This window comes from Typopeltis vanoorti, chromosome 13 (genome assembly GCF_054136105.1).
Source record: "Typopeltis vanoorti isolate ZY-2024b chromosome 13, IOZ_Tvanoo_1.0, whole genome shotgun sequence".
Taxonomy (NCBI): Eukaryota; Metazoa; Arthropoda; class Arachnida; order Uropygi; family Thelyphonidae; genus Typopeltis; species Typopeltis vanoorti.
This window is the reverse complement of record NC_143561.1, coordinates 73,802,502-73,830,145: the sequence shown is the minus strand read 5'-3', so window position 1 is coordinate 73,830,145 and position 27,644 is coordinate 73,802,502. Positions and strand designations below refer to the sequence as shown.

Here is a 27,644-nt window from a genome sequence, read left to right as displayed (position 1 = left end):
TCACCTTTGCTACGAGTTGCCAAGGGATGTAGCACCTTACCTCAGTCCTGAAAATATTTTCAGGTGCAAACTTTGTTTGCTTACACTTGGATAAAGGATTAAACTAAATAAACTAAATTTATTATAGTCTAGCCAAGTGCAAAATAAACTTCCAAAAAATGTTCATGTGTTGCTCATCAGAACAATGTGTTACTGTGTTATACAAGGGTTACCTGTACTTCGTTTTATTGTATTGTTCTTTCTCTTATTCTGAAATTAACTGCCATTGAGTTAGGCTAGTTTGTTAACAGATTTAATGTTAAATGGGAAAATTATTAATGCCAATACTATGATCATAGAAATCTTTGTAAAATGCATGGAGAAGAAATCTCTGCATGATAGAGTGAATTGCTAACAAATTATCAGTAATAGTCGGAACAGTAATCAGCAATGTAGCTGCAATCTTCTATGCTGAATAAAGAATTTTTGGAAGTTCTTTGGGGCCATATTTTATGACTTTATGGTTTATTATAGGACAATATGATATGATTTATTGTTTATTATATGTGACACAATGATTTATATGATTAATATCTGTTCTGAAATAAAGCAATCTATTTCAAAATTTAAAAAAAAAATGTGTCCCTAAGATACTTAGAAAGTAATAAATGTAATTAGTTTATACCAAGAAAGGCTGGAGATCAGTTCTGTCAAGAAAAAAAAAATCTCATTTTGAATATTATGAAAAAAAAAAAATAAGAAAGAAAAATGGTGTGGATCTTTTTTTTTTTTTGGAACTTAGTTTTACTAGCTTTCAAATTAGAAAGGTATCTGAATAGTGGTTTTTATAGTAACCACTTGGCCATCAAGCCAAGTTGGCTACATTTATCTACAAGGCTCATGATTCTCCACTGGAATGATGCTACATTGTAAATTTAGTTTAAAGTTACCATTTCTGAACATTTCAAGATGATGTCAGAGATCTAAATAGCAAAATAGGAAATTAATATACCAGGCATGCAGAAATGCATTGGAAAAATTTGAAGAAAACAGAACTAATAATAATGGTAAATACCTGCAAGATTTCTATTCACCATATTCCAACATAAAGATGCACCTAAATTCACATGGAAAGAGAGAGAGAGAGAGAGAGAGAGAAGAGAAGACAGAAGAAATCAGAAATGTCTGACTGACTGTGTTATTGCTGCTAATAATGATATACTACTACTACTACTACTACTACTTCTTCTTCTTCTAGCTTTACAACTCTTTATTAGTTTTAGCTTGCAAAACAATTTTTAGCCATTCTTTTCTTTTCTATGCATATTCTTCCAATTCTTCTTCATATTCTTATTCTTCCAACTTTTAGAGTTGTAAGATCTTTTTGTACACCATCAATTCATCTTTTTCTTGGTTGACCTTTCTTCCTTTGTCCTAGTGGCTTCCATTCAAATATTTTTTAACTCTTTTTCCATTCTTTCTATATGCCTCAACCATGCTATTCCTTATGACTTTTTTATATCTTACTATATCTTCACCATTAGTTAGTTGTTCAAGTTCATTATTTGTTCTAATTCTCCATATCCCTTTTCTTCTTTTATTGGTCCATATATCTTCCTTAATATTTTCTTTTCAAAGATGCTCAATCTGTCTATATCTTTTTGTGTTTAATGGCCACGTCTCATATCCATATGTTGTTACAGGTCTTATAATTGTTTTATAAAGTTTTAATTTAGAATTATGATTAAGCATCTTATTGCTCATTAACTTTTTATAAATATAATAACACTTATTTCCAGCCATGATTCTAGTATTAATTTCTTCAGATATATTATTGTTTGTTGTTAGATAATGATTTACATTCGCACTTATTCAGAGCACAAGAGTAAACAGAGGATTCAAAAAAGGAAATGATCTCCATTTCATTTTAAGCATGATAAAATGAATATCATTCTGAAAAGAAAAATATGTTGAAAAGTCTTAAGAAGAAACAATTGAAACACCTTCTAGGTGAATTGCATATTCAGACATACAAATATTTGTGTGTGTTTATGTGTAGGGTGGGATGGGGGGGGGGGAATTACAGAGTCTGAAAACAAAAACCACACCTTAGAGACTTAATGGGAATCTGAAGAAAATGTCTATTGGTTCGGCTAGAAGGCATATAGTGATGTTGATGTTAGAAACCATAAAAATCAAAACGATTTTTATGGTTTAAGCATCTGCTGACTTAAAAATAAGTCAGCAGATGCTTAAGAGAAAACAACAACAACTAAGAAACTATGTGCAAAATTAGTTAAACCAAAGCGATGGAAAAACTTTTCTCATAACCATAAAACCCAAGTACCATATGTATGTACAGCAATCCAGATATAGTCTAAACATTCAGTAGAGTTATTTTTCCATGGTCTGTAACTAGATGTTTTAAAGAAACATGTGTTAGACATAATCCTTTAAAAAAATGGTTTAACACTTGCAAAAGAAATTAGAATTTACAAAAAGTCAATGTGTTGCGCTCACTGAAACATGAGCATCGTTCAGGGAGAGAGAGAAAAAGAATTGGTTACTGCATTCAATATAGGAACACAAAAATTAGTCAAATAGCATGAGTATACTTTCACATGTCTTGATCACAGCTGAGTGAGTGAGCAGTTTATGATATTTACTTTCTAGAACTTGGAGATACATATGGTCTGTTTAATTAAGATTAGGGTGTGATGACATAGGGTTTCGTACATTTCAAGGAATAGATGATTAATTATTTAAATTAAGGGAATATTTAATCCCACTTTTGCTTTCTTTGATTTCTAAGATAGAAATCAAAGAGTTTCATACCAAATATAGCAAGCTATAAAAGTTCGGCGAGTCCAAGCGTAAGCAAATGCCTGGGTAGTACAATACCGGGTAACTCATAGTAAAGGTGGATAAAGCTAGGATCACTATTCTTAGTATTAACCCTAATGTAAAACTCATCCCCTAAGAGATGTATGTTGTTTTACATTAAGGGAGATAGGTCACTACCCACACCAGTTTCAACCTTTATTGAGGTCTCATCAGTGAGTAGGTAGACTACTAAATACCAAGATAGTCCTTATAAGGACTGGCTTAAAGGGGCGAAGCAAGAATGCTTTTCATCTTCCCCGTTATCTGTAGAGGACAGTGTAGGGATAAGGTCTTATTGAGCTATTAAAGCTCTGATCTTGGCAAAAAGGTAACAGCAATAGCCGAGCCCCAGTTAGAACTTCATTGGCTACAGCATTGCCATCCATTACCCTCCAAGGGTATTAATCACCGCATCTCACGGTCGAATCCCTAAATACCAATATTGTAGTGATAATAGCTTTAATACTTTACCGTATGTTGTTAAGGAGGTGCATAAATAAATTAATGAAATAAAGAGCCAAAAGGCTTCACTTCTGCGATGTAAAAATGATTTAAATTAAGGGGATATTTAATCCCACATTATTTCAAAGCCGAATAAGAAACTCTAAGATAGAAATCAAAGAGTTTCATGCCAAATATAGCAAGCTATAAAAGTTTGGCCAGTCCAAGCATAATCAAATACCTGGGTAGTACAATATCGGGCAACTCGTAGTAAAGGTGGATAAAGCTAGGATCACTATTCTTAGTATTAACCCTAATGTAAAACACTCATCCCCTAGGAGATGTATGTTGTTTTTACATTAAAGGAGATAAGTCACTACCCAGATCGGTTTCAACCTTTATTGAGGTTTCATCAGTGAGTAGGTAGACCAATAAATACCAAGATTGTAGTGATAATAGCTTTAATACTTTACCGTACAAGTTGTTAAAGAGATGCACGAATAAATTAATGAAATAAAGAGCCAAAAGGCTTCACTTTGGCGATGTAAAAATTATTTAATTTGGCTCTTTATTTCATTAATTTATTTGTGCACCTCTTTAACAACTTGTGTGGTAAAGTATTAAAGCTATTATCAGTACAATCTTGGTATTTTTTGGTCTACCTACTCACTGATGAGACCTCAATTAAGGGAGGTAGGTCACTACCCAGACCGGTTTCAATGTAAAACAACATACATCTCCTAGGGGATGAGTTTTACATTAGGATTAATACTAAGAATAGTGATCCTAGCTTTATCCACCTTTACTACGAGTTGCCTGGTATTGTACTACCTAGGTATTTGCTTACACTTGGACTCGCCTAACTTTTATAGCTTGCTATATTTGGCATGAAACTCTTTGATTTCTATCTTAGAGTTTCTTATTTGGCTTTGAAATAATGTGGGATTAAATATCCCCATAATTTAAATAATTTTTACATTGCCGAAGTGAAGCCTTTTGGCTCTTTATTTCATTAATAGATGATCAAATTTAAATCTGTTCCTTGGTATAAACCCTCTAATTCTAGAAACTTAATGTAATATCAGTGTTCTTGGATTCTGATCTCAGCAGAATGGTAAATCTATCCAAAGTAGCAAAGTCAGCATGAACAGGGCACTTGATAAACACTAGGCAAGGACAATAGTGACAATTTATCCCTGGTGAATGATAGGAAAAACCAGCATAATTTTTATGCTGGTTTGAAAGTAGCATATAGTTTGTATTTGCAAAGAATTCATACTATTTGTTCAGAAGCTCCTTTAATTAAAGTATGGAATCCTTTTAACAGCAGATTGTAAGCTTGTTATCTGTTTATAGTGGTTTTAGTTTTTGGATTGCTGTTGTTGCTTTTTTGCAATTTTTTTCTAATATTCTGTCTTGATCTTCCATCTTTATTAAAATACTGCCTAGCTATTTCAACTGCCTGTCATTTTATTATTATTATTAGCACACATTTTTATTCACTAAGCCCATCAAACCATGCTTGAAACTCATTCAAAGTATCTGTATTTACCACAATGTCAGGCAATGCATTCCACTCTCCATATAAAGAACTTACTCCTTATTCCCATGCTCACACTTATACATCTTCCAAGGATGTCCCCTTGTTCCACCCACTACTCCATTCTATGAAAAATTTCTTCCACATTAACCCTGTGATAACCATTTACAATTTTAAAATTCTCAATCATATTCCCTCACTTTCTCCTATTACACAAGGCTTTGTAAACTGCATTCCATCTATCTGCCCTTATATTCCACATTCTAAAGACCAATTACCACCTTAGTCAATCGTCTCTGGATCCTTTCCAATATATCCTCATTACCATGAAAACTACAGGACCATATATGTACAATAATCCATATGAGGCCTGATTAAGGCTGTATATGATGGAAACAGAACCACTATTTCTGCGTGTTAAGGTCCTTTGCATCATTGCCATAAAAAATCTGATGTGATGACTTCACAACTTGGGTAACATAACCTCTGAACTTCAGATCTTTATCTACCACCATTCCAAGGTTATTGTATCAACTTCTTTTGACACTGGGGAGTTCTTTTACTTGGTTGAACAGCAGGAAGGAGTCATGACAAGACACCATCCCTGGAAGTTACGAAAGGAAACTGTGAGAAAGAGGATGAGGAGTGGTTTCTTTGCATGGGGGTGGGGGTTGAACCATGGAATGTATTGCCTGATGGAGTGATGAGAGCGAGAACGGTCAATGCATTTAAGGAGTGGTATGATAGACTTTTTGTTTCCTAGGAGGGACCTCCCTCGATGAGTCTTGATAAACTTGTGTTTCTTAGATAGGACCTCCCACAATGAGTCTTTTGACTCCATAGAAGCCTGAATAATAATAATAAATTTATTAATAAAAAATAATAAAAAAATTTCTCTGCCAAGTGTATACTTACATGGAGTCTATAAAGTTTTACATAAGTGAGTACAGTCTATTCAAGTCCTCCTGTGTAAGGCTACAACATTTACTTGATTCCTCATCACTCTCCCCAGTTTGCATCATCTGTAAACAGTTGTATATCACATTACACAAGGAATAAAGTAATACTGTTTACTTAAGGACATAAATTTCGGCTTGAATATTATGGGCCATCATTAATGGTGGCAATAGTTAATGACAAAGCAAAATGCAAACAATGGATTGATTTGAAAAAGTAAGGGCTGCATGATATTATACATAAAACAATACAGTGGTATAACTGAGAGAATGTTGCAATATTAATTATTAATTAACTATTTAAAAAAATATATTTATGTTTGATTAGAATAAGACTTTCCCATATTTTAGGTAGACAGAGGCAGTAGATCCATTTTAAGTTCAGATGGTAAAGTAAAGCCTTAGTGCTTTCTTTAAACAAACATTCAATCTATACAAACATTGATGAAGTAAGCATGTTTCAGACCATAGGATATTGTAGTCTATATCTATTTCATACTGTTCCATGCCAGATTTCTCAGATTTACTGTGGCTAATATTAGACTGGTGTTCTTGTGTTCTCTTTTCTACAGAGCATCCAGTTTTTCTGAAGTAAGCACAATAACAATCACAATGAATTTGGTAGACACCAGGAGTGAGCTAGAGGAGACCGCTTATCTTTGAATGATAAATCAGTTCTGAGATGACAGAAATGTATGGGACTGGAACTCAGTGTACTGTTTCCTTGTTATTTGAACTAGGATTATCATTATTATTATTATTATTATTATTATTACTAGGAGAGACCTCCAGGGAGTCAGAGACTATTCGAGGGAGGCCACATACTACACACACCAGCTATCATAATTATTCTTGAATTCATTCAAACTGCTTGCACTCACAACATCCAAAGGCAATCCATTCCAATCACGCACCACCGTCTGAGAGAAAAATCTAGCCCTCACACCCTTCTTGGCGGCCTTCATTCTCAGCTTCCAAGGATGCCCTCTCGTTCTTTCCCCACTCTCCATAAATTGAAAAATTCCATCAATTGAAATCCTATGTGACTCTTTCAGAAATTTGTAAGTCTCAATCATATCACCCTCTTTCTCCTGTTTGCTAGTGTCTGCAGTCTACAAATTCTCAATCTGTCTTCATAATCAGTATTCCACAATCCTGATATCATTTTTAACACTCTCCTTTGTACTCTCTCCAATATATCAGAATCACAACAGAAACCAGAAGACCAGACCTGGGCACAATAGTCCAAGTGAGGTCTTATCAACACCTTGTAAAGAGGCAAAACAACATCCTTATCTTTAAATGTGAACATTCATTTCAGCATTGCAGTTATTTTTTGACTTGTATTTGCAATCTTTGCCACATGGCCCCTAAACTTTCAACTTCCTATCTATTAACATCCAAGATCCCTAGCCTCACCAGTTTTTTCTGGCCTAATCCCACCAATATAATACAACATTGGATATCTAATCATGCCGAAGTGAATAACTTTACATATACTGACATTGAACTGACATCCATTTTTCCATGCCCACAGTTCCAACCTATTAAAATCATTCTGCAAGTACTGCATATCAGCATCATTCCTGATTACCCTACCTATCTTTGCATCATTAGCAAATAGCTGTATGTCACTTCTCAAATCCTTCCCAATATCATTAATGTACCTTATTTGAATAACAGTGGACCCCTTGTGGTACACAACTGGTTACCTTAAACCTTGCAGACTCACATCTCCCATATACCACTTTTTGATATCTGTCAGCCAGCCATCCTCTTATCCATGCTAATATTCTATAACCCAAACCCATATTCTTCAATTTATGGAACAGTCTACCATTTCTTATAGGAATTAAAATAGATAGTGCAGTGTTGTTACACACCTGGTGGCTCGGTTGGTAGTGACGAAGAAATGCATCACCAAATAAAGAGTAACGGGGAACGTTAATTATCCAAACATTGATTGGATAGAAGTTCAATCTTATCAGAAGAATGAAACTGAATTTATTGAACTGTTGCAAGACAGCTTCCTCAATCAGCATGTGAGACAAAGAACTTGAGGTCAAAGAGTGTTAGCTTTGATTATAGTGTCAGGGGGTGTTTCAGTTAAAGATGTAACTATTCTGCCTCTGGTTCATGACAGTGATCATGCAGTACTCACTTGGGAAGTGACTAAGTTTATGAATGTTCTGTTCAGAAAAAGCTATTACATGCCGAACTGCAAAACAGGAAATTATGACCAACATATTGTTAAACAGCTATTTGACATTACGCTGAACCTGGCATATACCAGGTTCAGCATAATGGTATTGGTTGCTGGATGGGAAGCATATTGACAGTGCATGGGAAGCATTTCAGAAATACTTAAATGATGTAGTATCAGAATGTGTCACAAGAGTTCAAAGAATAAATAAGGAAGGAGTCAAATTGATGTGTAATCTTATCAAGAAAAAGATTTGTAAGAAAAGGATGCTGTAGAAGGAATACCATTTGCATAAGGATGATGTCTCTTATGCATATTATAAGCAGCTGGCCAGAAGAGTCACAACTGTTGTAAAGCTAAGTCTGAATATGAAAAGAAACTAGCTCTGCAAGCTAAAGACTACTCCAAAGAATTCTCTCGTCATGCTGCAAGTAAAAGAAAGAAGAATTAAGTGTAAAGAATGAAGAGTAAAAGAAAAAATGAATAAAATCTACTCAATGCAGATGGTATGCAGGTGACTGATGCAGAAGTGATTCATTCAATTAATTGCTGGTAATTAGTTTATGGAATTAACAATGCATATAAAGTATATTAATTAAAGGCAACTTTAATGAATAACTTCTATATTTCGGCAACGTCACGTTGCATTTTCAGGAACATAAAGATATGGTATGTGCACGCAGGCACTAACAAAAGCAAATGAGGAAGAAAGCAAGAAACTAATATTGTTCCTAAAGTGCTAATGGTGCCCTCTGGGCTAATTTGGTTGTCTTTGACTTTAGGAACAATATTAGTTTCTTGCTTTCTTCCTCATTTGCTTTTGTTAGTGCCTGCGTGCACATACCATATCTTTATGTTCCTGAAGATGGCAATGTGACGTTGCCGAAATATAGAAGTTATTCATTAAAGTTGCCTTTAATTAATATATTTTATATGCGTTGTTAATTCCGTAAACTAATTACCAGCTATGTATGACCAACGTATAAGCCTTGCTACTAGAATTCAATTAATCAGCAGGCATTTTGCTAAAAGCTATCAACCTGGTATATACAACATTGAACTTACTGCTACTTCCTCACCATATGAGGAAAGTCATGTGGATGAGGAGTAAGTAATAGAGCTGTTGCACAAACTGAATAAGAATTTGGTAATGGGGACTGATGGGATATCAACACATATGCTGAAAGAGTGGAGTGTTCAACTGAACTGCCTATTCCTTTGACCAGGCTGTATAATTTGAATCTCAGAACAGGGAAAATTCCACAGGAGTGGAAAGAATGTATGGTAATCCTATTGCACAAGGTTGGTACAAAGATTGACATATCCAACTATCGACCAATTAGTATTTCAGGAGTGATGGCGAAGATTTTGGAAAAGTTGGCTAGGGCTCACATTCAGAAATGGGTTTACAGAGAATCTCTACTTTCCAACGAACAGCATGGATTTACTAAGGGAAGATCATGTTTTAGTAACTTGATTACATTCTATAATAATGTTATCATTGTTGTAATAAGAACACAGATGGTTAAGAAAATAACTATTTATTAACTTAAAAGCTAATATTTCACTGGTATTATATCCAGCATCTTCAGAGCACATAACACAAAGTTTGTTACAAAGGCAAGACAGCAAACACATCGTCAACATGGCTACGCTATGTTGACGATGTGTTTGCTATTTGGCCACATGGCCCAGACACATTGAATACATTTTTAGTGCAATATCTAAATAGCCAGCACCCTAAAATCCACTTTACGATGGAACTAGAAGCCAATGACTGCCTGCCCTTCTTGGACACACTGATCACACGTCTTCCAGAAGGCTCCTTATCATTTTCGGTTTACAGAAAACCCACACATACAGGGAGATACTTACACAAACAATCACACCATCACCCTTCTCAACAATATGGTATCTTAAAAACACTAACCCATAGAGCTAGAGCAATCTGTTCCAATGACATTGCTCTCACTGCTGAACTTTCTCACCTACATCAAACCTTCTTAATCAATGGTTATAATCCCCGTAAAATAGATAACACACTAAATGCTACCCATAAATCCCTTCCATCTACCACAGAAGAATACAACAAAACCATTACCATCCCATACATTAAAGGCACATCTGAAAATATATCTAGGGTGCTTAACAAACACCAACTATGCACAGTATTTAAACTTTATATAAAATTAGCAACTCTCATCCATTCACCTAAGGACAAATGCACTCCTTTATCACATCCAGGTGTCTATGAAGTGCCCTGTTCTTGCCATCAAGCCTACTACAGACAGACAGGATGAAATGTGGACATCTGCCTCAGTGAACACTAAAAATATATCCGACACTTTCGCTGTGGTAAGTCGGGTCTGGCAGACCATGCTTTGGATACCCCTGCACACAGGATCAATTTGAAAGAAACAAAAGTAATGCACAGAAGCTTCTACAAGTCAGAGAGGTTATTCCTGGAATCCACAGAAGCCTTAAAACATACTCCAAACCTTAACAAGTATGGCTGTATAAATCTACCAAAGATTTGGGAGACAGTCATCCTAAGACCAAATTAATATTTATTACTTTTATTTTTTAATTTATACTTTTCAAACTTTTTAAGACTATCATTTGGACTACTATTTCAAAACTTTGAATTTTTTTTTTTTTTTTTAACCTGGATGGCACCATATTAGGACTTTAGTCTTGTGTTGCATGTTGCAATCACTTTTACTAGCCCCACTGTTACACCGGATTGTGGTTGTCTTGCCTTTGTAACAAAATTTGTGTTGTGTGCTCTGAAGATGCTGGATATAATACCAGCGAAATATTAGCTTTTAAGTTAATAAATAGTTATTTTCTTAACCATCTGTGTTCTTATTATACCGTGAAACCTATTACGACATGTCTGATGAACACATAAGCCTATCCATGCGTATAATGTTATCATTGAGCTAGACAAGGGCAATAGATACACTGTGATGTTTTTTGGATTTTGCTAAGACTTTTGACAGAATGCAGCATAGAAGACTGTTACATAAATTGGAAAATATAGGTTTGGATTATAAAATATTGGCGTGGTTGGATGGCTGACTGACATATATCAAAAAGTGGTGCATGAGGAAGATGAGTCAGCAAGATTTAAGGTAACCAGTGGTGTATCACAAGGATCAGTCCTTGGTCCTTCAATCTCTTCATTAATAACATTGGGAAGGATTTGAGTGAGAAACAGCTATTTACTGATGATGCAGAAATAGGTAGTGGGTAATCAGGAATGCCGTGGATATGCAGTACTTGCAGAATAATTTGAATAGGGTGGAATTGTGGGCATGGGAAAATGGATGTTTCAACTTTATAAAATGTAAAGTCATGCACTCTGGTGTGATTAGATATCCATTGTCATATTATAATGGTGGGATTAGGCTAAAAGAAACTGATCAGGCTTGGGAATCTTGGGGTGTGAGTATATAGGAAGTTGAAGTTCAGTGGCCATGTAGAAAAGATTGCAAATACAACCTAAAAGATATAAAGCAATGTTGAAACGAAGTTTGATGCATAAAGATAAGGATGTCATTTTGCCTCTTTACAAGAGTTCGATAAGACCTCACTTGGACTATTGTGCACAGGTTTGTCTCCTGGCTATTATTATTATTATTATTATTATTATTATTATTATTAATCCAAGACCCCTATGGAGCCAAAGACTTATCTAGGAGGTCCTTTTTTCATACACACAGCTCATCATACTATGCCTTAAACACATTCAAATTCTCTGCAGACACTACACCCTCAGGCAAGGAATTCCAATCATTCACAACTATGCATGCAAAAGACCTTCTTCTCACTCCCCTGCTCACACCGTCCTTATACAGCTTCCAGGGATGTCCTTTGGTTCTCCCCTGATTTCCCACCATTTTCTGTAAAACGCTCTCCAACATTGATTCTATAACAACCCATTACTAACTTGTAGTTCTCTATCATATACGGTTTCTGTTGTTATTCTGATACAGTGGAGAGAGTGCAAAGGAAAGTGTTAAAAATGATATCAGGATTGTGGAATACTGATTATGAAGACAGATTGAGAATTTGTAGACTGCAGACACTAGCAAACAGAGAAAGAGGGGTAATATGATTGAGACTTACAGGCTTCTGAAAGGGTCATGCAGGATTTTAGTTGATGGAATTTTTCATTTTATGAAGGGCGAGAAGGCATCCTTGGAAGGTGAGAACAAATGCCCCCAGGAATGGGCGAGATCTGGTTTTTTATGTCATAGAGGGTGTATAATTGGAGTGGATTTCCATTGGATGTTGTGTATGATGTTGTAAATGAATTCAAGAACAAGTATATCAGCTGGTGCATGTATGTGCCCCCCCCTCCCTCAATGAGTTGCTGACTTACTGGAGGTCTTGCTTAATAAGAATAATAATGAGAAGAAGAATATAGCAAACCCAAAATGAAGGCTGAGGGTATATGAACAAGAAAAGAAACATCTTCTAAATGTTCTAAATAAAAGTTAGCAAGTTCAAGTCCAAGTGACCTTCCCAATGTGGTTCTTTCAACTTCACTGTAAAACTTATTTTGACAAATAACATATCCAGAGTGCATAACAAGGTTGAATAATTTCACTGTATCCTTTGGAAATGCTTCTGAAAGTAGATGTAGTTTATCCTCATGTTGGAGGTTTAATGGAACATTTAAAGCACTAGGAAAGTGCCGTAAATATTCCATTAAACGTTCAGTTTAAGTTCAGTTCGAAAGTGCATGGGAAGCATTTAAACAATACTTAAATGATGCGATATCAGAATGTGTCCTGAGAGTTCAAAGAATAAATAGAGTAGGAGTCAAATGGATGAGTAATCTTATTAAGCAAAAGATTCCTAAGAAAAGGATGATGTGAAAGGAATATCATTTGCATAAGGATAATGTCCGTTATGAATGTTATAAGCAGCAGGATAGAATTGTCACAATTGTTGCGCGGAAAACAAAGTCTGAGTATAAAAAGAAACTGTTTCTGCATGCTAAAGACAACCCACAAGAATTCTATCGATATGTTGCAAGTAAAAGAAAGAATGAAAATGAAAGAATAACTCTTCTAAATCCAGATGTCGTGAGGGTTACAGATGCAGAAGAGGTTGTTCACTTAATGAGTGCCCATTTTGTTAAAAGCTACCAACCTGGTGAATGCAACATTGAACTCGCTGTTACCTCTTCACTAGATGAAGAAAGGCAGGTGTGTGTGAGGCTGAGGTATTAGAGTTGTTGCACAAACTGAATAAGAATTCAGCAGTAGGGACTGATGAAATATCAGCATGTGTGCTAAAAGTGTTCAGCTGAACTGGCCATTCCTTTGACAAGGCTGTTTAATATGTCTCAGAACAGGGAAGGATCTGCAGGAATGGAAGAAATGTATGGTAATTCCATTGCACAAGGGTGGGGCAAAGACCGATGTATCCAACTATCGACCAATTAGTATCTCAGGAGTGGTGGTGAAGATTTTGGAAAAATTGGTTAGGGCTCGCATTCAGAAATGGGTTGACAGTGAATGTCTACTTTGCAATGAACAACATGGGTTTACTAAGGGAAGATCATGTTTTAGTAACTTGTTCACATTCTATAACAATGTTACCATTGAAGTAGACAAGAGGAATGGATACACCATGATACTGTTGGATTTTGCTAAGGCTTTTGACAGAATACAGCATGGTAGACTGTTGTATAAATTGGAAAAAATGGGTTTGGGTTATACAATATTAGCATGGATATGAGAATGGCTGACTGACAGATATCAAAAAGTGGCATCTGAGTCTGCAAAGTTTAAGGTAACAAATGGTGTACCACAAAGATTAGTGCTTGGTCCACTATTATTCAAATAAGGTACATTAATGATATTGGGAAGGATTTGACATGCAACATACAGCTATTTGCTAATGATGCAAAGATAGGTAGGGTAATCAGGAATGCTGCTGGTATACAGTACTTGCAGAATGATTTGAATATGCTGGACTTGTGAGCATGGGAAAATGGGTGTCAGTTTAATATCAGTAAATGTATAGTCATTCACTTTGGCATGAATAGATATCCAGTGTTGTATTATATTGATGGGATTAGGCTAGAAGAAGCTAGGGATCTTGGAGTGTTAATAGATAGTAAGTTGAAGTTCAGTAGCCATGTGGCAAAGATTGGAAATATAAATCAAAAGATAATTGCATTGCTGAAACGAACGTTCACGTGTAAAAAGATAAGGATGTTATTTTGCTTGCTTCTTTACAAGGCCTTGATAAGACCTCACTTGTACTATTGTGCACAGGTCTGGTCTCCTGGTTTCCATTGTGATTCTGATATATTGGAGAGTACAAAGGAGAGTGTTAAAAATGATATCAGCATTGTGGAATACTGATTATGAAGACAGATTGAGAACTTGTAGACTGCAGACACTATCAAACAGGAGAAAGAGGAGTGATATGATTGAGACTTACTTCTGAAAGTGTCATACAGGATTTCAGTTGATGGAATTTTTCAATTTATGGAGGGTGGGGAAAGGACGAGAGGGCATCCTTGGAAGCTGAGAATGAAGGCCGCCAAGAAGGGTGTGAGGGCTAGATTTTTCTCTCAGAGGGTGGTGCATGATTGGAATGGATTGCCTTTGGATGTTGTGAGTGCAAGCAGTGTGAATGAATTCAAGAATAAGTATGATAGCTGGTATGTGTAGTATGTGGTCTTCCTCAATGAGTCTCTGACTCCCTGGAGGTCTCTCTTAATAATAATAATAATAAACCTCCAATATGATGTCCTCCCAGCACTTAAACCTTAACACGTGGGTAGTGTATTATATAAACCATTAATATTAAAACCATAAAGTAACCATTATATCAGTGGGCTGTAGGGAATCATTTTTTCACTTTATCTAGAAAATAGAAGAATTTTTTATGAATGAGATTGGAAGTTGCCACTCTGAGCTTTCGATAGGTGTGCGAAATCTTTGTCTATTTACTAAGTAGGTGAATCTATGCAGTCAACAGTTGGATGAAAAGGAATGTCTTTCTTAGGTGAACCATAGAACTTAGGGAATATAGCAACGTTTACAACTTCATCTGGTAATGAGTTCAGTTTTCTGAGTTGTCTTTTAGTGAGATTGTAATTCCTTTCTTCATATCAATTCCATAATAAAAGAGTGATTTTTCAGCCAGGGAACTGCTATAATTGTAGTTTTCCCCTTGTCATACTTTGTTATAATGAGATGACTGTTGCATCTTAAGCATATCTGTCCAGCAGCCACCCTCTTATCTACATAACTAGTGTCATATCCATCCCTATTTGTTCTAATTTTAGTAACAGAGTTCCATGTGGTATTCTGTCAAACGCCTTTGCAAAATCCAACAGAATTATCATGTAATCATTTCCTTTATCCAACTCAGCTGTTACTCTATTAGAAACAGACAGTATTTTATGATACTGTATCATAAAAATATGATACAGTATCATATTTTTATCCACCCATTCTTGAATTCTCTTTTTTGTGCAATTTTTCCAGTACTTTTACCACTATGCCTGAGATAATGATTGGAAGCTGAGAATGAAGGCTACCAAGAAGGGTGTGTGAGGGCTAGATTTTTCTAGATCATTGCTACTGTAGTCTTAGAATGTCCCTTATGCAAGGGAATTATTATTTTATTTTTTCCACTCCCTTGGAACTCTACCAGAGCTGAGACTTAAATTAAGCAGCTTAGTCATAGGCATTGCTAGTTCCCTTGCACATTCTCACAAAACCCTAGCTGATATACCATCTAATCCCACAGCTGTATTGAGATTCTGCAATTTCCTAAGAACCTCCAATTAATCCACCTCTTTATCAACATTAGTGTTTGTCACATAGGTTAAAGCAATAACCTCCCTAGGATGATATACCCTTGCAAAGTGGTCAGTCAGTAACTCAACTATTTTATCTGCTTCTGTCGTCTAGTGGCCATCATCATCACTCATTAAGAATAACCTTCCATAGTCATTCTTTCTCTTACTTGCCACATAATGAAAGAACTCTTTCGAATTTCCTTTGGCCTGCTTGATTAGATTTCTTTCATAATCACTAGCCTGCTTGGCCAAGTGGTTAGCATATCTGCTCTCCAGCCAAGAGGCTGTTTGTTCGATTCCTGCTGTGGGCACAAACATCCATGAAGTGAAATAATTTCTGAGGTGAAAAATCGTCTGTGAAAGTACTAGTGGTGGTGGGCAGTAGATGGTGTTGGTGTAGATGATGATTGTAGTTGCGATTCGTTGTAGTTGGTGAATCGAGTGGTGGAGACAGAGCTGTAGAGTAGGTGCCCTCCCTCAATGAGTCAACTCCCTGGAGGTGTCATATAATAATAATCTGATTTTGCCTTCCTTGTTATGCTGGTCACCTTTCTTGCCTGAGGCTTGTACTGTCCATTAGTTTGCTGCTCACCTTTCTCTTTATATATTCTCACAGCATTTTCTTCTTCTGCAGCTTGTATTTAATGATATTACTCATCCGTCTAACTCCTATCTGATTAACTCTTTTTATCCTAGGCATATAATTTAATACTACTTCCTCTAGATAACCCTTAACTATATCCCATGCACTACTAACATCCTTACCCTGCAGTGTTTTATGCCATGGTACAGATTTAAGCTCCTTCCAAAGCATGTTATAATCACCTGCCTTGTAGTTCCAGAACCCTTCTTGATAGAATATTCCTCATGTTTTACAGTCTCTCAAGCAAGACTGCACAGTCACTTTCCTCAATTGGAGGCAACATGGCCACCTTAGTTATTGATAACTAAATATTGTCATCCTTCACCTCACACCACACTGCCTCAAAATTATCGCCACTTTTTCTTCCTCTTTCATGCCTACTTTATGCAGACATAATCCCTATTGTCATCAGCATCACTCTCCTCTCTCTTTTTGTCCTTTCTGTTATTGTGAAAAACACTGTACCCTCCCATTTCTGTTTTTTCAGGATATTAACTTTGTTCAACCGTGTTTCACTTATTCCAGCAAGTTGAGATGAATAGACTCAATCTGCGAAATAATTACATTTCCCCTGTTTCTGATACTCCTGGCATTTTTTGTAAATAAACACACCATCAATTTTAGGTCTATAACCACTCCTACCTAACTATCTAGGCCACTTGTTCGTTGTGATTTCCCCACCACACCTGCCATTGTCCAATCATCTTTATCAGCACTTCATATATCCCCTCAATCTCAACTATTCCACTTACATCCTGATCCGCTCCATTCTTATGCTTATCATTCCCATTCATACATTCACTATTACTTTCAATGTTCACTGTTCCTATGCCATGTTTTCCTGTCCACCTGGGCTCCTCCATTTCCCTGTTCCTTTTGCCTTCCCATTTTCTTTTCATCTCTCACACTACTACTGTTTCCATTGCCGAGCACTTCATTCTCTTCTATTCTACTCTCCTGATTTCTAATTTCACCTCTTACTTCTGTTCTCTTGCTTGAATCACATTACACTTTTATCTAGTAACATTTCTCCAGTTCACTCACTCTAAATTCATTCAAATACAGTCCATCACTTCTGTATAATTCCATTATTCTCTTAAATACATGCCACACATCCATACACTGCACTCTCTCTCTCTCTCTCTCTCCTCCTTACACAACTCTTTCAGCATACTATTTGCTTCTCCTAGTCCAAAAGGGCCAACAGAAGGGAGAAAATTCCTTTCTATATCTGTTCCAATTTTTTTGCATTCCAGTTCCCTTATACTAATAAAAAGTCTTCTTGGGTTTTTCATAGAGCAGGTTATTTATTTAGTCATAAAAAAGACCCACTTCCAGATCAGCTTATGAGTTTTTTGGTGCATATACTTGTATAGCAGATATAGTTAATGGTTAACCCTTTAATCTTAGAACTGCAAGTCTACTATTCGCAGGTTTAAAGTCTATGACACTATGCTTAATATTCTTTTTGGATCAAGAAACCAACCTCTTCTTTCCCTTATGCTAATTCTGGTTGCAGTATCTTGAGTGACCACCATTGTGGTTACTCATGATACTGCAAGAATCATCTTGCATTCCATTCATCATAAATCTGCTTCTCAGTCAAAATTAACATTTAAATATCAATTTAAATATTTTTATATTCTTTGAAATGTTACTGTCACCAGTAGCACATTTTTCATATCCTTGGTGTCTCCAAGCAATGAGATGGTCCTTGTTTATCGAGTCAGTATGATATTTATATATGGTTTCCTCCATATCTATCTAGTGAGTAATTAATAACAGGTGGTACCCTGTCTTTGCCTATATGCCATTCAGTTGGGCAAAATGGAATATCCTTCATGCCTTGGGTGACCCTATCAAGAGCATATGAATGTATACTCCCAATGTGCTTTTATTGTTAATAAAAGAGTCATCTTGAAGAGGGTGAAGATTTTACAAAAATTGTGTAATCCAAATTTGCAATATGAAGATAAGGCAACTTGTTGCCTGTTTTTATCAACTAAAAGTCCTGACCGATGTCCCATTAGGCACAGTGCATTCCAAAAAAGAAATTCTTGTAGAAAACTATACACTATAACAAACTAGTCACATAGTTATAGGTGTTATTTCTGAAAAAATTTCCATGTTACTCCTCTAAATAAATATTAATTTTTATGGCTATTTTTACCTATTTTTGTTTAGGAGTACCCCTTAGAAAGGGGTACTCTTAAACAGTGAGGTGACCCAACACATCAAATATGTCAAAAAAAAAAAAAGTTTTCTGACAGGAGAATAAGACATCCAATGTTGGGCAGAATGGAAATTATATTGAAATCCTGTAAATGTCTGTTGTTAAATAAATGCCTAGTTTAATAATAGGAGTACAGTATTCCAGGCAGTTACAAGAAGTGTAAGTATACTTGAGCTTTGTATATTATCAACATATAAATTAATTTACATAATTATCTGTATAATATTTTCATTTGAAGTTTGTCCAGAAATTTTTTCCATGTTTAAATGTTTTTTTCAAAGAGTGAATGCATAAACATAAATTTGAGCAGGTGACTTGTTTAAATGATTTTTAGTTAGAGTTAGAACATGCTGAAGATGAAGAAAAGGAATCTCGACTCTTTCCAGATGGAGATTATAGTAACGTCCATATCACTTGTCATGCCCTGACAAATGAATTTTTGATTTTTGGAACAGATGTAAGTTAAAATATTAACTCAGATATGTATACAGTATACAGATTTTTACTTTATTTTAAAATTTTAATTATATATATGTGTGTGTGTGTGTGTGTGTGTGTGTGTGTGTGTGTGTGTGTGTGTGTGTGTGTGTGTGTGTGTGTGTGTGTGTAGTTTGTACCAAAACTCCCTGAGTACTTGTATAACATTGTATAACCAGTGTATACTTTTAATATACACTGGTTTCCATAAATTAAGGACCGAAGAGAAAAATCACTATAATTCTGAAGGAAAAGGAGAAATGGAATGGAATAGAGAAAAATCACTATAATTCTGAAGGAAAAGGATGAATGGAATGCAAGAATCATCTTGCATTCCATTCATCATAAATCTGCTTCTCAGTCAAAATTAACATTTAAATATCAATTTAAATATTTTTATATTCTTTGAAATGTTACTGTCACCAGTAGCACATTTTTCATATCCTTGGTGTCTCCAAGCAATGAGATGGTCCTTGCATATACTGCTATTGTTAGCAGTATATGCAAATTAGCCATGATGAGGAATGATGCAAGGTTCGAAAGTGGGAAAAATCGAAAGAATGAATGATAGCAAAAGTTGGATGCATGGACTGAAAGTACGGAAACTCAAAAGGATGAATGAGAGTGAAAGTGTGAAGCGGGGGTCAAGAGTTAAAAAATTAGAAAGATTGAATGATAGAGAGAATGTGATGTGAGATTCGAAAGTTGGGTTGGCTTGGATGAGGTAAGAGATGAAATGAATGCAGAATGAAATAAAGAAAATTTGGGTGTAAACGATTAAAACAAATCATTAACGAAAGACAAGCGAGTGGCATTGTTTGACGACTTCATTATTAAAGGTGTGCTGGATGAGAGGATGCAAAAGGTATGTTTTCCAGGCAGTAAAATGAGTAGAGTGATTGGAATGGATATCAGGAGGCTGCTTAGAAGGATAAAAGAGAATAGTGTGACAGGAAGGGTAGTCAGTGTGTTGCCTAGGTATGACTGTGGTGAGATGAGGTGGAGAGCAAGGATTATGAATGATATGCTGGCTGAAATGTGTGAGGAGACGGGAGTACAGTTTGTTAATGTGTGGAATGAGTTTGAAGGATGAAACGAACTCTATGGGAGCGATGGACTGCATTTGAGTGGTTATGGTGTGAGTCGTTTGGAGAGACTGCTGGAATGTAGAGAAGTGAGTACAGAGAATGAATCAGATCAAGTGGGAAATGATGTGGAAGAGCAGGAGTGTAAGACAGGAGAGATTGAAGAGGTGATTATGAATGAGGAAGTGAGTGGCATGAGTACAATAAATGAGAGAATGGGTGTGCAAGAGGAACAGGGAAACAGGGAGGCTCAGGGTGGAAAAGGGTACACAGCATGAGAAAGGTGATGCTCCAAGAGGATGTGAAAGCATGTGTAGACAGGAAAGGAATGAGATGACCTGGGATCAAGAGGAAACAGTTGGAATTGAAGAGGGTTCTAAAATGAATAAGCAGAATGGAAAATCGCCATTTTCCATTTTACAGATCTAGTAATGAGCTGTTGTGTTTGTATACAAATGTTAGAAGTGTAAGAAACAAGGCAGATGAAATGGTTGCACTAATTGAGTCTGTTCACCCAAAAATTGTTGGAATAAGTGAGACATGGTTAGATGAGGACGACATCCTGACAGGAATAGAGATGAAAGGGTATGATGTGTTTCGTGAGAATAGAAGGGGTAAAAAAGTAGGGGGGGAGAGCGCTATTAATGATAGAGAAAGAATTATGTCCATACAAAGTAGAGATGCAAGAGGGAAATAGTGCCAGTGGTTTTGAGGCAGTATGGTGTGAGATAGAGGTGAATGGAATGAAATACTTGGTTGGATGTTGTTATAGACCAGGTAATGTGGATGGTAGTGATAATGAAATGTATCATCAAATTAGCCAAGCAAATAAGATAAGAGTGATCATTATGGGTGATTTTAATTATGGCAATATTGACTGGAATGATGAGATAGGAACTGGAAGTAAATAAAATGAGTTTCTTGAGTTTTTGAGGGATAACTACTCAGACAGTATGTAACAGAGGGCACGCGAGGATTGAGGGTCTTGGATTTGGTCATCTCATCAGAGGATGTAATTCTAAATGAGGAGTGAAATCACCACCAATTGGTGAGAGTGACCATGAGGTGACTACCTGGATGATTGTCAGCAGTGTGAGAACCTCTGTGAGAAAAGGGTATATGTGGAACTACGGGGGGGGGGGGTTATGAAGCGCTCAGGAGACAGCTTGTAGGTGTAGCATGGAATGAGGAGTTAGCTGGAAAAGAGATGAATGCAGCTTGGGGGATTTGCAAGAACTATCTAGTAGATGCAATGTCTAAATGTATTTCAAGGGTGAGAAGGTTAAATAAGGTAGGTGTGAAATGGATGAATAAAGAGATTAAGCATGCAATACAGAGAAAAAGGGCATTATGGAGGCAGCATAAGAGAAGTGGAAATAACCAATTCCATGAGGATTACAAAGACCAGGCAAGGTGGGTGACTTGGTTGGTGAGGATAACAAAAGTGAGGTATGAACAGCAGTTAGCTAATGAAGCCAAAAAAGAATCCTAAGCTGTTCTTTTGATATGTAGCAAGCAAAAGAATGAATGATTATGGGAGGATGACATTGATTGGGGAAAATGGTATAAAGACAGCTGTTGCAGAAGATGTGGTGGAGATACTTAATGAGCAGTTCATAAAGGTCTTTTAATCTTCTGAATGTGACTTCGTGGAGAGATTGAGAGCAGTTGATGATGGGGAGGAGAGAGAGAGAGAGAGAGAGACTGACTGTAAGTAAACAAGAGGTGTATGTGAAGTTGAGCAAACTAGATGTTAATAAGGCTGTGGGACTTGATAATACATCACCACGTATTCTGAAGGAATGTGTCAGGAAGTTGACACTGCCCTTGACATATTTTTTTAATTCGAGCCTTGCACTTGGTCAAGTTCCTAAGGAGTGAAAGGAGGTCAAGATTATGCCACTTCATAAATCAGGTGACAGAAATATATTGTGGTTAAGTTGTTGGAGAAGCTTGTGAGAACTAGAATCCAGAATTGGGTTGACAGCAGGTATTATTTTGATGGACAGCACGGATTTGTTAAAGGGAGATCATGTTTTAGTAATCTACTTACTTATTATAATAAGGTGACTGCTTCCTTGGACAGAGGAGAAGGATATGTAGTAATATACTTAGATTTCACAAAGGCTTTTGATAGACTACCACATGATAAGTTGATATTCAAACTAGAGCAGATGGGGGTTGGATATTAGATTAGTGCATTGGATCGGAGACCAGCTATCTGATAGGTATCAGCAAGTTGTGTATGGCGGAGCAATATCCCGGAAAAAGAAAGTCACTAGTGGTGTACCTCAGGGGTTTGTTTTAGGGCCATTACTGTTTAACTTGTATATTAATGTTATTGGTGAAGATTTGGATTGAGATATTCAGTTGTTTGCAGATGATGCAAAGTTGGGATGAACCATGAAGAGTAGAGAAGATGTTGTGGCCTTACAAGAAGACTTGAATAAATTGAGTGATTGGGGATGCGAATGGGGATGTGAGTTCAATGTTGCAAAATGTAAGTTTTTAAAATTTGGGAAACAAAGATGGGATGCAGAATTTATGCTTGGTGAGGATATGTTGTCAGAGGTGGAGGAAATAAGAGATCTGGAGGTGATAGTGGATAAGGATCTGAAATTTAGGGGTCACATAGCCAAAATTGTGAAGACAACACAAAGGCTTCTGGGAATGATGCGGAGGACACTGACTTGTAAAAGTAGGAAGGTTCTAGTAGTCCATGTGTGGACTACTGTGATAGATTTTGTCACTGGTTTTCAAAAGGATGAAGAGATGTTGGAAAGGTTCCAGAGGCGACTGACTAAGGTAATTTCTGACCTCTGCAATATCGAATATGAGGAAAGGTTGAGAAGATGCAATTTACAGAGTCTAGTGGATAGGAGAAAGAGGGAAGATATGATAGAGACCTACAAGTTCAATGCTGGAGAGATTGAATAGAAAATAGTGGGAGATTAGGGGAGAACTAGAGGTCATCTCTGGAAAATGTATGAAGAGGGTGTGAGTAAGGAAGTGAGAAACAGGTTTTTTTCATGCAGAGAGTTGTGAATGATTGGAATGCCTGTTCCAAGAAAGAGTGTAGTGTCTGCAGAGAATTTGAGTGTGTTTAAAGCATGGTATGATGACTACGTGTATGATAAAAGGACCTCCCAGATGAGGTCTTGAGTAATAATAATAATAATAATATAAAAGCTGGCCTTTTGGACTGGTTTACATTTTTGTATCTGGAGTGAGAACAAGACATTTTGTGATGGAATAGTTCTTGGATATGTGCAAACATCATTTAACCAACGAATTCCGTTATGACCCATCGTAAGAGTAGAGTTTAGCAAAAGTCAGGTGGAGGCCAGATGGTTGCATGTGAGTCTGTGGTTCACAGACCCTGTAACCAATTCCAACAGTCAAAAACAGCATTCCAGATATATGGTGAAGGAAGGCTTTGTCTACAACTGCAGCGGGTGACAGATATCTTCAGTTATCATCTCGTCAAAACAGGAGTTCTACCCTGTATCACCTATGATATGATCTTGTGTCGGCTACAGGAATATTGCTATCTGCTCTCATTTTGTTCAGAAGGAATGAATGTAAACTTTTCCTCTATTATGTATTATATATGAGTTTGTAATATGCATTTGTAAAGTTGTATATAACTAAAGTTTTTACCTTTATTTCTTCACTCACTTGCACTCCGTTAACGTTCCCTTTCTTCTATTTCCTGCCTTGCCTTAATCTCTATTGCACGTGTGCTCAGCTTTATTTAGATCGCCGACAGCTATATGTTTACTATCTATCCAATCTCTCACACTCTACAGTCTAGGAAAATTTTTTTTCTGCCAACCAGACTGCACTTTTGAGAATGGGGATTGGAGCAGGGCCGTCGGCAGATTAGCTTGTGCCCTGAGGCAAATAGTTAAATATCGCCCTGATGGATTGTAAGGCATAAATATAAGAAAATCTCCAACTGCTATTTTGTTGTAATTACAAGAGAAACATTAATGCAAAACACGATAAAACTGTTTATAAGTTCTTCTAAATTTAAATTATAAGCTATGTCCGCCTCAGCTTGAGGCCAGATGGTGGCATTTGAGTCTGTGGTTCACTGACCCTGTAACCAATTCCAACAGTCACAAATAGCATCCCAGAAATATGGTGAAGGAAAGCTTTATAGTTGATAAAGCTATAATAAAGTTGCTATAAACTTTATCGTTTATAGCAACTATATCGATATAGTTGCTAGATCACCCAATCTTTCTTGGGTCATTGCTGTTCGCAAATATTTTTAATCAGTTTAAGCTTGGAAAAACTTCTTTCTGCACTTGCTATGCTAACAGGAATTGTTAGTGTAGCGACGGCGCCTACCGCAATATGGCTGAATGAGCTCCCTTATTAAGCAGTGCCATGAAGCAGGCTGCCTCTATGCCACACCCTGTCGACAGTACTGGATTGGTGTGTAGATTAATGACAATGCAGGGACTCGAGACCTTAATTGGAACTATTTCTTTATCTTTTTTGCATCATTGTATCAGTCTTGACAACTTACTACTAGCACACAGGTTCTCAATTTTTTTGGAGATAGTGCATTGACAAATATCAGATCAGCATGTTGTTTTACAAGTTATTTATTATAACTGAGAAATGCATTTACAGTCTAAACATCAAATAGATATAGCTATACTTTACTTTCCTAGTTTTCCTAAATCTTGATTCTAGGCTTTTATAGGTACTCTCAGACAGTTCGAGGCTAACCTTCTGAAATATTCTACACTATAAAATTAATAGTCCATTACGTAAATTCACATAGCAACTTATTCCATGCCACAAGAGTATTGTAAAATTTAAATTAATTTTTATGTTTAATTTACTCAATTTTTATTTATACTTGATTCTAAATCTCTATTCAATATTTATCCGTTACTTGTTCAATTATACTTATTAAATTCTTGTCATAACACCACCATTGTAAAATTGTATTATTTTTATTTATTGTTCAAAATTGTATCTTCAATATTTCACTTTACTTAATTTTCTTATCTTACTTCTTCGTCGTAATAACGCCGAGTGTTCTAATCCATTGCTTGATTTAGTCTCCTATATTTAATCCTTTTTCTTAACCTTTTGATCCCCCCCCCCTCTCAAGGTTGTAATTATATTATTCACGTGCAAGTAATTTTATAACCTGGGAATTTGCCTCGGGCTAGAGCCGAATTCCATTGTTATAACAGCAAGCATATTTTTTCAATAATGATTTCTGAAAATTTTTTTTTATTTCGACTGCGCCATCTGAAATCACAGATAAGATTTAAATATCTTTCCAAAGAAAAAATACTTCGCTTAGCACAGAAATATTTCTAACTCTCAACACTTTATCAAGCAACGTAAAACTCTATTCTACAGTCATGGCAAACTATTTCCTTAGGTCATATAGGTTCCATTTTTATGAGCAGTGCATTGGTATGCAGGAATCAGGCAAATTATTTGACAAAGAAAGCAGTTAATTCATACTAATCAAGTTACAGTAACGTTTAATACTAAGCACACAAAATATTTCTGACTCTATACTTCTCATTAACTTTGGCTAGGAGATTACACTAATAAACCTTGTTCAACAAATTTTCACTACATACACAGACTATGGCAATAATTGTGCCTACACTTAATTCATATATTAGAAATGCTATACAACAGGCAAGTTTAAACACTAGGTAACTATACACGCTATCTTATCTCACAACTAAGCAGGTAAATTCTCAATATTTAGCTAATAGCCTTCAGTCCTGAATTAACTTCAGTCACTCAAACAAACAAAATCCGCTAGAGCATTCTCTACTACAATCTTGCCTTAAGTTAATCACATATAGAAGGCCTTACTTGATTTTAAATCATCTAGTCCATATCAGTAGATCCTTGAGATCATTACCATCTAATTCATTCTGATATTTCCTTTCACTTACGGGCTACTTTATTCGGCATCGACAGAGCACTTCTACTGCTGGCAATCAGCAGGCACCTTGGTGGCTGGAAGTCCAGAATTCATTTCTTTCACTGCTTAAACGACCCATCTAACATCTTCGAGTATCTGTTGGCAGGAACGGGTCGTCCCTTGACATAGAATCAACAGGACATATACGAACCGAGAGCCTGAACAGAAAACTGGGTGAAAGCGTGCTCATCCTGCAATGACCATCAATATCAGCCTCTCCTCTTTTAGCGGTCCGCTGGCTACCTATGACCGACCTTCCTTGATGAAAAACTTCTGAGTGACCTCTTCTGAGATGACGAACCTCCGACTTCCTTTGCCCTCAATTTCTCCCCATTTTAAGTTGCTCTAATGACCTTCAATTTTGCTACACTTTCATTTCCTTGGGTATTTGCATGGGTCTGCACCTGCCACCTTTTTTTTGTCGCTGCGTTAAGGCAGGAAAACCCATATGTTTTTGACCTTCATAAATGTGATAGCCTCAGGTCTTATTTTAATCCCTCTGGGATATTTCTTTGTCTTAAATATTCTATTACTACAATTCTTTTATACATAATTTTCTTTGTTCTTTGTTGTTGTACACTAATTCAGCAGTCAGATATTTACAAAAATTACAATCATATCAATCTAATTTAAATTCCTAAGTAAAATCAGTATAGAAAGAATTTAATTTAAAATTTCTGTCTATACAGGATTTTACAGTATTAACTTGTCACAGTTACTTACATATCTTCCTTCACAAATTACACTCAGTAAATGTTCTGTCATGATGTCCCATTTCTGTTTTTGTTCATAGCGTTGCGCCTATTCTTCAGGATGTCCCAGCAATGAACGGCATCTTTTGTGAAGGTTCGATGTGGACTGCGGGTGATGGTCCCCCCTTTCCTTTCCTCGGCCATTGGCAACTGAAAATCTTCAATTGGGATCATGCTGGGGGGAGGGGTTCTGGAACTATATCGGTGAGGTCTCTCTTTTGTTTCCTGGCTATAGTTGCAGGGAAGAGTAAGCGCTGAGAACTTGGGAACCCCCTTCCCCCACCTTCCTACTCATGAGGTCGTTTAAATATCTTTCAATTTCCTTTTTCTTTCATCTTCACATGTTACACGCTTACTCTCAGGTAAGTATGTAACATGTCGACATCACTTTCACGTGCCTTTTCTGAAATCTTTGTTCTTGGTGCTCTCTGACCTTTGCAAGTCACTGTGACTTTTCCCTTCAGGAACTTACTTTTGTTCTTCATTAACAACTCTTTTCTGACTTATTATTCAACAAAGAAAGTTTCTTTCTTTTGTGCTGGGCACAAACTGTTACAAGAAAATACAAAAACCTTACATACATTATGTATTATAAACCATTATCACATGTACACTTTACATCAATTTTTATATTACAT

The 27,644-nt window shown here is 36.3% G+C and overlaps 1 protein-coding gene across 5 annotated transcripts in view; it reads left to right on the top strand.

Annotated features, from left to right (window-relative positions):
- Oseg6 (intraflagellar transport protein Oseg6) overlaps window positions 1-27,644 on the top strand; it is a 745,559-nt gene that overhangs the window by 252,141 nt on the left and 465,774 nt on the right. For all 5 annotated transcript variants that reach the window (XR_016549279.1, XM_090403102.1, XM_090403101.1 and 2 more), the window contains one exon: window positions 19,050-19,172. Coding sequence is in view for 4 of the 5 variants with exons in the window: in XM_090403102.1 (XP_090259228.1) it covers window positions 19,050-19,172 (123 nt within the window). In the remaining variant the exon portion in view is untranslated. The remainder of the gene's footprint in view (window positions 1-19,049; window positions 19,173-27,644) is intronic.